The sequence below is a fragment of the Mesoplodon mirus genome (assembly GCF_964341445.2).
Source record: "Mesoplodon mirus genome assembly, chromosome: 13".
NCBI lineage: Eukaryota > Metazoa > Chordata > Mammalia > Artiodactyla > Ziphiidae > Mesoplodon > Mesoplodon mirus.
This window is the reverse complement of record NC_138989.1, coordinates 24,597,359-24,609,450: the sequence shown is the minus strand read 5'-3', so window position 1 is coordinate 24,609,450 and position 12,092 is coordinate 24,597,359. Positions and strand designations below refer to the sequence as shown.

Sequence of the window (12,092 nt, the reverse complement as noted above, 5' to 3'; positions counted from 1 at the left end):
GCGGGGCAGGGCTGTGCTCGGCAGGTGGGCTGTAGGAAGGGAGTTAGTGGGACCTCAGCTGGAGCCTGGCCAGGCAAAAGCCAGAGTTTCCATGGGGCCTTGGGCAGGAGGAGGCCTGTGTGGGCGCCCTCCTGCCATTCAACGGCCACTCAGCGAGGCGGGTGGCCTGGGGAGATGAGCTTGCCGAGGGGTCCTGGTCTGAGGTGGGGTGGGCCTTGGCAGGGGTGGAAATCCATGCTAACGTCCAGACCTTAGTCAGTCTCATCCAGCCCCATGGCCACTCACACCTAGAGATCTGGCAGGTGTCGGGCTGGCGGTTTTCACCTCCTTGGCTGAGGTGGGTTTGCCCAGGACCTCAGAAGTTCAGCCTGTGAGGGTCGAACCATGTCCGAGTTGGGGCCTCTTGTCCGGTCTTGGCGCGGGGGCCTGGGCCGGGTCAGTTCTCTGCCTTCGGAGCAGCCCTGGGACCCCGCATGTCTTCATCTAAAGACGACGCCGGGTGCGTGGGTTGAGGGCTGCGTTGGGCGGGCTGTGACTCCCAGGCTGCAGAATGTTTGCTCTCCCCCTGCCCATGATCTGCAGCGGCTGGGCGTACTCTCAGGGAGCCGGGCTGCCGCAGACCAAAGTGCTGTTCCTCCCCAGAGAGATGGGAAGGCGGGGCGGCCGGTTTCCCTGAGGTCGCCCTGGTGCCCCTCTTCAGAGGAGGCAGATATGGGGGACCCTGAGGCGGTGGGTGGGGACGACGATGAGGAGAGAGCCAGAGCAGGCCAGATGCTGGGGTCTCACCGCCGCGCCTCTCCTGCCTTCCTGCGCCCTCATCCCTCAGATGCTACTTTGTCATCTGAAAGGAAAATGGGTCAGGTCCCAGTGAGGGAGGGGCCGCCGGGGCCGCAGACAGGCCGACGCTGGGCGCCCGCCTGGAGCGCGGGGCTCAGATTCCCACTTGTGCTCCTGGGTTCAGAGGCGCCGGGTCCCCTCCCTGCTGGGAGCAGGCAGGCAGCCAAGCCAGGGACAGAACGGGCCGAGGGCGGGGCCGGTGCGCAGGCTGAGCAGGTGTGTGATCGGTGCCTGTCTCTGCAACAGCCCTGATCCGTTGGACTGGACCTAGCCAGGGAGCGGTCCCCCAGCCGCAGCCGCCGGGGCGAGGAGCGGTGACAGCGCAGGAGCTCCGGGGGGGAAGGGAGAAAGGAGGAGAGACAAAGGGAGCGAGCCTGGCACTGCTTCCCTGCGCCGCCCACCATGTGTCAGTCAGAGGCGCGGCGAGGACCGGAGCTCCGCGCGGCAAAATGGTGAGATGCTGCAGGCCATGGCTGGTCCTAACCTGGCCTCGCCCCGCCTCGACCCCCGAAAGGTCAGAGTTCACGTCCAGCGGCCCCGTGGTGGAGGTGGTGGCGGCGGCAGGGGGCCAGGGGAGCAGCCCCCGCGGCTGGAGGGGCCTGGCCCGGGGGGCCTGAGTCGGAGAGCCTGTTTCAGGTACTGGGGGGCCAGCAGGCTGGTGGGCCAGTGTCTGCGCTGCGCCCCCGCCCCGCTGCAGCACAGCTCCTCCGAGATTGGTCCCTGTACTTCTGCAGAGAGCGAGGTGGATGGGGGGAGCCCAGGGGAGAGCAGTGATGTCAGGCTTTGCTTGGCCCCTACCCACTTGCCAGACCTTCTTAAAGCTGGAGGGAGTGGGATGGGAGAGACAATGGACACAGGGGGTCTGGTGAGCAGTGAAGAAGCAGTGCCTCCCAGGGCCACCATTGAGCTGCAGGGCCTGGCCTTCGGCTCAGTTCTCTATTTTTTTCTGCTTTTCATATCAGCTGAGGTGCCTCTTTGTTCCTTGGTTTGTTGAGCAATTGGGGGCAGAGGACAGAGCTGCTCTGAGAGCACACAGGCACAGATGGAGCCTTATTCTCCAGTTGAATGAAGTGTTTCTGTAGATGAGGAAACCAAAGCCCCGGGACATTCTCAGAGTGGGTGGCAGTGTGGTCTTCTGATGGCCACACTGGGGCCTCAGGAGCACTTTCTAGGTCCTAGGCATGTGGCAAGGTGACTTGGGCCTCAGTGTCATGCCTCAGGAGGGCCAGGGTTCCGGTGGAAAGGCTCATCCCAGAGTCTGGCTCCCCCGAGGCTGAGCCTGGCTGAATGCGCTGAATTTGAGCTGGTGGGGTCTGGGGAAAGCCCACCTACCTTTATTGGAAGGAGGGGCCTGGGTCAGGTGTATGTGGCCCCAGCAGACCTGGAAGGCGGCCTGAGGGTTGGCGGGGAGCTTATCCCCACCAACCTCTGGATCGTTTTGGAGAACCTGACCTGATGCAGAAAGACCACGGGGATGATGGAGCAGTAGCGCGCGTGCATGCGTGCGTGAGTGTGCGTGTGTGTGTACACGCGCACTAGTGCTTGTGCATGTTTGTTTGTTCCTTTGTGATCTTGTCAGGCCCCTCAAATGAGGAAATAAGAGGCTTGGAGCCATGAAGAGATTTTCCCAGATCCTGCGCTGCCAGGGGCTAAGGGGGATCAGACTAGCTCTCCTCGGAGCCTGTGTGGGCAGAGCTGGCCCCAGGCCGGTAGGGGGCCGCAAGGCAGGCGCTGCACCATCTTCTTGGTGCACTCAGCCCCAAGGTCCTCTCCGGGGTCCCTGCCAGGTTCAGAAGCTACTCCATCTGAGAGGTGCCTCACCCTGTGTGTCTCAGCTGACAGGTGGGGAGACTGGGAAGTGAGTCTGCCGACCAGAGGCAGCCAAGCCCCCAACTCAGAGTGGGGTTGGGATGAAGGAGTTTGGCCGGTGCTGCCCGACTCCATCGAGAGGTGAACCTGCTGAGGGTGAGGTGGGGCCCCCGGTCCTCCCCTGACCCTGGCTGTGTGCGGACATGTGCCCTGCAGGTTGTATTTCCCCCAGCTGGCCCTGAGGCGAAGGCTGGGACAGCTGAGCTGCATGTCCAAACCCGCCCTGAAACTGCGCTCCTGGCCCCTGACGGTCCTCTACTACCTCCTGCCCCTTGGCGCCCTCAGGCCACTCAGCCGGGTGGGATGGAGACCCGTGAGCAGGGTAAGTGTGCAGGGGCTGTGGCCTGGCCTCCCCCCAGGCAGGCCTGAGGTTGGGGCCCAGGAGACCGAGGAGGAGACATTTGTCAGATCAGAGGTGGTGCTGTGGGGCCTGAGCGCTCCGGCAGGGTCATGTTGGAAGGCGAGCCTGTGGAGAGGGTGGGCTGCAGACAGGTGACTGTAACGGCCCACCGTCCACTGCCTGCTCTCTTTGCCTGCATTTCTGCCACGTGGGGACTCTGCTTCTGGAAAGAACCCACATTGGGCATTCAGAAAATGGTGTCTGAAAAGAGCTTAGGGGTGATTTTGAGAAGAATCCAAATTAATTTCTGGACGCCAGAGGGTGGTTCAGGGAGGCTGGAGCCTGTGTGGGCCCCTTTGGGTGAGGATGCCTTTGAGGACCCAGGAGCCCCAGGCAGGGCTGCGTGAGGGAGCGGCCTGGCTGTGCCTGGCTCTCAGGCAAGCTGGCCCCAAGGAGGAAACCCTGCTCCCAGGCCCTTGGACAGCCCACGTAGGGTGTTGCCAGGGTTTGAAAGCTCAGGGGCACCTATGGGGCACTGGGCATTAGGCCTGGGGTCATAGGGCAGCCCCCTGGGCCGCCCCCGCGGACGGGCGTCAGCTGGGAGCCGCTAACTTATTGCCTCTTTAAAGGTGTTTAAAGTTGGAATTGCTTTTATGCTTTGGGGACTTGGTGTCTTGGTTGTGTTCAGCAAGCAGCAGCCACCAATTAGAAGCACGTCCCACTATGGCAGAGGCACTTGAGGTTTAAGAGGCTGCCCCTTCTGGGTCGTCTGGCCCTGAGTTTGGCTGGAGGGTCCGACTGAGAGGCCGAGTCCCCTCTGCCTCCTGGAGGAGCACCGGGTGGGGACAGCTTTGTGGACAGGGTGGGTGTCAGTGGTCAACCCGTCTGCATGAGAGTCCCCAACCTCGGGGTGGGGTGGGGGACGAGCACATGCGCTTTGGGCTGTGGACTTGCCCGCGCACCAGAGGTCTCTCCCTTCTGTGCTGGTCTGGTACTGTGTGTGAGAGATTTGGAAGCTCAGTCTGGTTCCTGGTGAGAGACAACCATGTCACAAAGCCCTCGTGGGGACAAGCTGCTCAGGCCTCAGGAGGTGGCCCCCATGGGGAGGGGAGAGGGTACCGGCTGATGGGGGTGGTTGGGGGGTGAGCACACAGTGTGGCTGACTCACCTGCCTGCCTGCGGCCTGCAGGTGGCCCTGTACAAGTCGGTGCCGACGCGCTTGCTATCGCGGGCTTGGGGCCGTCTCAACCAAGTGGAGCTGCCGCACTGGTTGCGCAGGCCCGTCTACAGCCTGTACATCTGGACTTTCGGGGTTAACATGAAGGAGGCCGCCGTGGAGGACCTGCACCACTACCGCAACCTCAGCGAGTTCTTCCGGCGCAAGCTGAAGCCACAGGCCCGGCCCGTGTGCGGCCTGCACAGCGTGGTGAGGCCCAACCCCACCTTCTATTCCTGCCTCCGTACAGGCAGCTCTTGGCTGTGCCTTTAGGAACAGGTGGCCTGGTGGGCACTCCTCCCAGGCCAAACCCCAAGGAGGCGGCGGCCCTGCCCTCTGTCCCCTCCCCTCCCCCACACCGAGCCTCTCCTGGCCCTTACAGATCAGCCCATCGGATGGGAAGATCCTCAACTTCGGGCAGGTGAAGAACTGCGAGGTAGAGCAGGTGAAGGGGGTCACCTACTCGCTGGAGTCGTTCCTGGGCCCTCGCATCCCCACAGAGGACCTGCCCTTCCCACCAGGTGGGTCCTGCCCCGGTGGCGGCCAGGCAGCTGTGCTGTGGTGTGGCTGCGCTGGATGTCAGAGGGTGGAGGGTGGGGATGGGAGTGGGTCTGGGAGGGAGGCCTGTAGACCAGTAGTTACTCTGCCCGCAGCTTCAGGCCTTCCTGGAGCCAGTGTCCAGGCTGCACGCAGGCTTCGTGTTGGGCAGCATCAAGTGCTTGTCTGAGTGCCTGGCTCGTGTCTGCCCCACAGCGACCTCCTCTGGCTCCTTCAGGAGCCAGCTGGTCACCCGAGAAGGGAACGAGCTCTACCACTGCGTCATCTACCTGGCCCCCGGGGACTACCACTGCTTCCATTCCCCCACTGACTGGACTGTCTCCCACCGGCGCCACTTCCCAGGTAGGCCTGGGCCAGCACATGGGTGGGACCTGCCCCTGGGGGCCTCAGAGAGGTCCTCAGCTTCTTGCTGTCAGGGGACGCAGGCTCCAAAGCTGTGAGGTGACTGCTGGGCGTGGGTGGCAGGGGCAGGCTGGGGGGTACAGTGGGTCTTGGGCCCTCCCAGAGTAGACGTCTACACTGGGCTCTGGGAGGCTTGTCCTCCCAATGGGCAGGGAGTGGCAGTGTCTGTCCCCACAGGCTCCCTGATGTCCGTGAACCCCGGCATGGCCCGCTGGATCAAAGAGCTCTTCTGCCACAATGAGCGGGTAGTCCTGACTGGTGACTGGAAACATGGCTTCTTCTCACTGACGGCTGTGGGGGCCACCAACGTGGGCTCCATCCGCATCTACTTTGACCGGGTAAGCAGAGCCCAGATCCTGCCGAAGCCCAAGGGCTAGGCCACTTGCACCGTCTCCTGTGCAGCCAGGTCCATCGGGACTGTAAGTTCTAGGAGGGCACATCCCCCACCAGGCCTGGCTGTGTGGAGCAGCTGCCCCGAGGAGGGGCTGGGCCCTGAGCTTCTGCTCTGCTTATCCCCCACCCACTCCTGTCTTGAGGTGGCTGGTGAGGGAGGGAATTAACTTCCCTGCCTGGCACTTTGCTTCTGCAGAAACTCAAGGGGAGCTTGGGTGGGGCATGCTGATGGAGGCCAAGTGTGAGGGGTGCCAGTGCCCGTGGGGCTTCCCCTCTTGCTGTCGGTTTGCCCCTCAGCCCCCCGGGTGCTGATGTTGTGGCATCGTGCATACTAGTGAACAGTTGGGTCTGAATCCTCCATTTCCCTCCAGTTCACAGCTGGTCAGGGGCTATCGGGTTAGGCCTGGTCCATGGCCTGAGCTGCTGTCCGGACCTCCCTTTCTGAGCAGGGTGGGGGACAGGTTCGGGACGGCAGCAGGTGTGTTCAAGGTCCATGTGCTCTGCCTCCACCTCCCACAGGACCTGCACACAAACAGCCCACGGTACAGCAAGGGCTCCTACAATGACTTCAGCTTCGTGACGCACACGAACAAGGAGGGCATCCCCATGCGCAAGGGCGAGCACCTGGGCGAGTTCAACCTGGGCTCCACCATTGTGCTTATCTTCGAGGCCCCCAAGGACTTCAACTTCAAGCTGAAAGCGGGACAGAAAATCCGATTCGGGGAGGCTCTGGGCTCTCTCTAGAGCCTCTTTCATGGCCACAGCTGCTGAGGGGTCTTTTCCACAGAAATGTGAGGGTCTTTTCAGGGGGAACCTCTGAGGCTATCTAGGGAGGGGACCGTCGGGTCTGACCAGGCAGGACCTGGGTGACTCCTGTCCCTGCTGTCCAGGGTGCAGACAAGGTTGTCAGAGCCCCCCTCATGTCCTAGACCTACATCTTCCCCCTACCCACCTGAAGAGAAAGTGCAGGCCGGGACGATTGATTCCCTCTTGGAGATTTTCTAACGTGTTGTATAAACTGGAGACTCTACATCTCCTGGCCGAGCATTCGGTTGGTCTGATTTCCGTTTTAAGATAAGTGGTAGTTAAAAGTACATTCTTGCTGCTCCTCCTATCACTGCTTTTTGGCCTCCCTTGCATGGGGTGAGGTGCCTCCTGGCACTGACTGTGGGTCCCAGACCAGGGCCCTTAATGCAACTGCTCCCAGATTTGCCCCACCCTGCTTGTTGGGAAAAGCTGTCTTCTTTGCACTTGTGGCTGAATGCATCACCTCCGACTCTGCCGTCAACTTCCGAGGGTGCTCACTAATGGCTCTGTGCGTTGCAGGCCCCGATGAGTGACCTCCCGGAGCTGGCAGGTCCTCTAACCAGTAGGCAGGACCCATTACCAAACCCCCTCAGTGGTGTCCAAAGCAAAAGGGGCAGGCAGCTAGCTGGTGGTGGCCCAGCTGGGGCCAGGGGAGAGCTTGGGTCCCCTGTATCTAGACCTACAGAAAGTTGCTGCTATTGATCAGGGGCTTATGTTAGAGGCAGAGGAACCTTGGTGGTGTATTTGATGTGTGGAGGAGGGGAGAATGTCAGTGCCTAGAAAACCTGTCCCCAGGCAACAGGTACACAGTCCTTAGGGAGCCACTGATTGTGGGGATAGGGCCAGATTTCATGTTTCCTGGGGATGCTGTGAATTTCTCCTGCAGGAGAAGCCATTTGAACTTTTTCAACTGTATCAGTAGCACAGTATTTTTGTATGAAAAGTGGGAGACTTCTGAACAGTAATTCATTTAATTGCAACATTTTGAAATAAACTCACTGCAGTTTTGCATTCTGTTCCTGGACATGGGGTGGTGACTAGCACAGAGCCTGCCGCAGGGCATGGATGCGGGCGATACAGGTGCGGATGGGCTGGCGCTGGGCCTGCAACTTGGAGGCCAGCTGCTGGATCTGCGCTTCCACCTGGGGAGGTTGAGGGGGCAGGCTGAGAGGAAGCCCCGCCTGGGAGCTGTCCCGGGGCTGCCCAAGGTCTCACCTCCTGCAGTTCTTCCTGAACCTGCCGCTCCGCTTCCTGGTCCTCCGGCCTGGACTCCTCCTGGCTCAGCTCCAGCCACTGCCGCAGGCTGCTTGCTTGCCGTTGGCAGGACCTGAGGGAGTGACGCACCTGCTGCCTGGCTTGGCCCGAGGCAGAGGCCCAGCACACTTCTGGTGTGGGTGGAGGGAGAAGGGCTCCTGTTCCACCCTCAGGCAGAAATGCCCTCTGTCCTTCCCTGTGCAGAGCTGGCCGCATGGGACCTGCCCGCTTCCCTCTGATTGAGGTTGCTGCTCACACTGAGGGTCCCAGGCCTGGGCGTGGGGTACGTGGGCTGTGGACCCAGACAAAGCAGGGTGGCTCACTGCATCATCCCATGTCAGTCACACTTGCCCGGTAGACCACCGGCTTCCACAAGACACGGGTGTAAAGTTTTGCTCAGCTTTTCCTGAAGGTAAGGCCAACCTGGGCCTTCCTGAGCAGGACAGAAGGGGAGAGGTGCCGCCTGCATGCAGGGGCCATCACTGGGCAGACAGCTCCCCCTGTTCCCCATGGATGGGTGCCAGGCGGGTTTCTGGGTCTCACCTGAGGTTCTGCTTCGTGGTCTGGTAGTCCTGCAGTTGCTGCTGGATGCCCTCAAGCTCGGCCTCCAGGTCCATGTGACCAGTGGCAATAGGATAATAAGCTTGATCTTGACCATCCTCCCGTCTGGGCCCAGGCTGAACCCAGGGATTCCAGGTGCCGGGAGTGACCTGAGCACTTGAGGTACTGACAGGCCCCAGGTACACACCTGTAGTGTCAGAGCCAGGCCCAGGCCTGGTGCCTGTGAAGTCCCCAGGAAGGAGCAGACGGGGGTTGGGGACACTGGCCAGGGATGAAGGGGCCTGGGACAAAAGCCCAGGTATCGTCGGCCGGGCTGATGCCTGTAAAGGAAGGATGAACACTGAGCAGGGAAGCGGGAGGAAGGTTGGGAGCTGGGGCCCCCCACACCTGCACCTGCCGCAGCCAGCTCACCTGGTCCTGCCCCTTCATTCAGCACCTGACACCAATAGAGTCCCATGACCCCCCAAGCAGCTGTTTCCAGCCTTACTGACCTTTCACACCCCCTCCTACAATGACCATGCATTTCAGTGGCAACTGTTTTGTCCAACCACAGCTACAACCCTCCTCCCCTCCTGGTGACAGTGTCCTCTGGTGGGAATGGACACTCTCCCATCCCCCACCCTCTCCCCACCCCTACTTAGGTCACAGCTCTTCAGGCACCAGCTCCTTGTGGGGCCCAAGCCCACTGCACACTCGTGCTTCCTCGCCTCCTTACCCGAACTCCTTGACTCCTACATCATAGGCACCAGAGTCTTGGCCCCACTCCTCCCCATGACCCCATCGGTTCTTTACCTTCAACCTGTGCTGCGAATTGTCAACTTTTTTTTTTTTTTTTTTTTTTTTTTTTTTTTTTTTTGTGGTACGTGGGCCTCTCACTGTTGTGGCCTCTCCTGTTGCGGAGCACAGGCTCGGGACGCGCAGGCTCAGCGGCCATGGCTCACGGGCCCAGCCGCTCCGCGGCATGTGGGATCTTCCCGGACCGGGGCACGAACCTGCGTTCTCTGCATCGGCAGGCGAACTCTCAACCACTGCGCCACCAGGGAAGCCCAACGAATTGTCAACTTTTATCTCCAGCCCTGGCCTTGTTCCTGAAGGCCAGGCTGAATCTATTGTGTTAACCTCAAATCTGACAGGTTCAAGACACACTCGTGATGCTTCAGCTGCTGGGTTCCCACCCTCCATCTTCCCTCTCACAGTAAAGAACTCATCACTCCCTGAGCTTTTCAGGCCGGAAACCCAGGAGCCATCCGCGATTCCTTCTTTCCCTCTTATCAGACTCATCAGAGCAAGCCCTACCTAGTCTGCCTCCCACGACATCCACAGCCACCCCCCCAGTCCCGGCCGCCAGCACCCTTTGCTGGACCCGAGCACAGCCACCAACCATCCTCCACAACTTCCTGTTCTTGAAGTCCAGACTTATCAACAGGCCCTGTATGACCCTCCGTGATCCACAGTCTCTTCATTCGTCTGCGTGCCGGGGTTTCTTTTGTCTCCACCACCATGTAAGCGTCACGAGCAGGCATGGGCCTCAGGGGCTGTTCCCTGCCGTGCCCCTAGGACACTGGCCCCCGCACAGGCCTCCCTGCAGCTTCCCCTGAAGCAATGAGTACTCCTGTGGCTATAGCACCAAGTGCACAAAAAAGAACACTGGCACGAAGACCAGACCACGGAACAGGACCCCAGGTAACCAGGGGGGACTTACCCAGGTGTGTGCTTCCGCCCCACGCAGCATGAAGGAAGAAGGGGGCAGCAGCTCCAGGCCTGTACTCGCTGTGGGCGGCGGCTTCAGGCCAGGGGCGCTTGGCAGGGGGCTGCTTGGGTCCAGTGCTGTCTGGGCCTTTGCCAGGAAGGGTGTTGTCAGCGCAAGGCCTATTGGCTGGACCTCGCCTAGGCCATGCTCCCACGGTGCCTCAGGCCTGAGCAGAGGGAAGACACGAGCTGGTCAGGCGTGGTACCCTCCCGAGGAGCAGGACAGAAGGGGGGCCACCAGCCCTAAAGTCCCCAGAATCACACCACCTACCCCTGCCCCCCAAGGGTGCCATACCCCAGGGGCGTCTGGCTCTCAACGGGCTCCAGCAGGAAGCTTGGGCGTCGCGGTTGCTTTCTTGCCCAGCGGGCAGCATTACTGGGAAGAAACACAGGCTGTTCCTCCAGACTGCCCAGGGGCTGCTCGGAGCCTGAGACCTCTGTGGGGCGGGGTAATTCAGTCCGACCCCTTCCATCTTACAGGGATACTGAAGAGAGAAGGAAAGGCTCCGCCCCAGGCGCCCTACTGAACTTCTAGTAATTCCAGTGAGCCTGCTGGCGAGGGGTGCTCCACCCACGCTGTCTCACTTGACCCAGGCAACCAGGCTGGAACAGGCTCAGAGATGGGGCCCTTGTCAGCTACAGCAGCACAGCATGTGGGGATGGGGATGGGGATGGGGCTGGGCCAGGTCACAAAAAAGTGGGGTTTCCAAGAGGGTACCTGTTTCCTGGCTGTCACGGGAGAAGTGGGGAGACTACCAGGTCTGGGGCGGGAGGTGGGCTGCCCAACGGCCCGTTCCTTTGCTAAGGAACCGTACATTCTCTCCCACGCTTGGGAGGAACAGAGGCTGTGGTCCTTTTGGTTAGGGCCGAAGAACGGGGGCGCAGGATCCTGTACAGAGGGTTCCGAGTGGCTCGGCCATGACCCTCGGGGCCCGGTGTCATTCCTGTACCGTCCAAGCTTTGCCCCAGGTGGAAGCGAGGAGGAAGTGGTGAGGGACGTGCTACTCACAGCTCCAGGAGTTGGGTGTCCCCAGCGGCCGACGCCAGGCTGTCCAGAGCTCCCCGAAGCCCACGAGGAGCTGTTGTCCTCTTGGTCTCCAGGGAGGCATCACCAGCCCCAGCAGCAAGGTGGCTGGGAAGGGGACCCTCAAACGTCACTCTCCTGCTGCGCACAGTGGACGTGGGGGGCTGAGGCTCCCTGCCCAGGCCCAGCGCCTTCTGCTTCCAGACCGTGGCACAGCGACGGACCACACGGTGGAGACTGTGGGCCGCCTGCAACCAGCCTCTGGTCAGGTCGTGCTGTGCCTACCCGCTCCCCACAGAGGGGTAGGGGACCCCGGCCCACCTGCACCTGCTGCTGGGCATGCAGCTGCTGCCGGAAGGCCTTCATGCCCGCTGCAAAGCACAGGAGGCGTGCAACGCCCTCCCGGAGGAGCTGCTGGTGGTAGGCCTGCACTGCCCGCTCCTGCCGCGCCTTCTTTCTCCTCATCTCCAGCACGAAGCCCAGCCACGCAGTCCACACCTCCAGGGAGAGGAGGAGGTGAGGCCCAGCCCTCCTGCTCAGGCTCCCTCCACTGGGGCATGGTCCTCTCCTGGGACGGGGAGCCCATTACCTTCGCCTGTAGTGAGAAGGCCCAGAACCACAGGGCCCGTGCCGTGTCCTGCTGCTCCCGCCTCCTGTCCACCAGCTATGGGCCAGAAAGAAAATGTCTCCTTAGGGAGGCCACCCTGACCCCATGGCCCCGGTCACTCTCCGACCCTCTCGTCAGGCCTTCCCTGATGTGGGGGGGATCAAGGAAGCTCTTTTGGGAAGAACGAAGGCCAGGAGCTCTGGGGTCGGAGCAGTGAGGCAGTGTAGCGGGCTCCAGTGAGAAAAGCTGGGACTGCTTGCACTGCGGGCCCGAGGGTGAGAGGGACCTGGACCATGAAGGGCCACTGAGCAGGACGCAGCCCCACCGGGTGTTTTACCAAGGCCTTGGCAAAGACCTAAAATGCATTTCCTATTAATTTCTGAATATTACCCTGACAATTTTTCAACATGACACTGTAGAAACATGGCCCTGAAGTGACTTGGCCTTAAACAGATTCCAAGTGAAGGAAGCTGGT

General features: G+C 61.2%; 2 protein-coding genes across 13 annotated transcripts in view; one reads left to right on the top strand and one right to left on the bottom strand.

Moving 5' to 3' along the window:
- PISD (phosphatidylserine decarboxylase) overlaps window positions 1–7,433 on the top strand; it is a 37,644-nt gene extending 30,211 nt beyond the window's left edge. The window contains exons 1-7 of one of the 5 annotated variants that reach the window (XM_082640676.1): window positions 1,109–1,289; window positions 2,863–3,028; window positions 4,236–4,472; window positions 4,645–4,783; window positions 5,016–5,162; window positions 5,400–5,560; window positions 6,135–7,433. In XM_082640676.1, the coding sequence (XP_082496802.1) occupies window positions 1,240–1,289; window positions 2,863–3,028; window positions 4,236–4,472; window positions 4,645–4,783; window positions 5,016–5,162; window positions 5,400–5,560; window positions 6,135–6,359 (1,125 nt within the window). In that variant the 5' untranslated portion in view covers window positions 1,109–1,239 and the 3' untranslated portion in view covers window positions 6,360–7,433. Of the gene's footprint in view, window positions 1–1,108; window positions 1,290–2,862; window positions 3,029–4,235; window positions 4,473–4,644; window positions 4,784–5,015; window positions 5,163–5,399; window positions 5,561–6,134 lie in introns of those variants that run through there. The other 4 variants (XM_082640674.1, XM_082640675.1, XM_082640677.1 and 1 more) reach the window with 4 other exon arrangements.
- The window catches only part of SFI1 (SFI1 centrin binding protein), a gene marked incomplete at its 3' end in the record, with an annotated part of 75,163 nt that continues 70,459 nt past the window's right edge, over window positions 7,389–12,092 (bottom strand). For 5 of the 8 annotated variants that reach the window (XM_082640667.1, XM_082640670.1, XM_082640671.1 and 2 more), the window contains 7 exons: window positions 11,600–11,674; window positions 11,332–11,508; window positions 10,996–11,258; window positions 10,258–10,362; window positions 9,940–10,153; window positions 8,220–8,557; window positions 7,389–7,749 (listed from right to left, as the gene is read on the bottom strand). In XM_082640667.1, the coding sequence (XP_082496793.1) occupies window positions 7,389–7,749; window positions 8,220–8,557; window positions 9,940–10,153; window positions 10,258–10,362; window positions 10,996–11,258; window positions 11,332–11,508; window positions 11,600–11,674 (1,533 nt within the window). Of the gene's footprint in view, window positions 7,750–8,219; window positions 8,558–9,939; window positions 10,176–10,257; window positions 10,363–10,995; window positions 11,259–11,331; window positions 11,509–11,599; window positions 11,675–12,092 lie in introns of those variants that run through there. The other 3 variants (XM_082640668.1, XM_082640666.1, XM_082640673.1) reach the window with 3 other exon arrangements.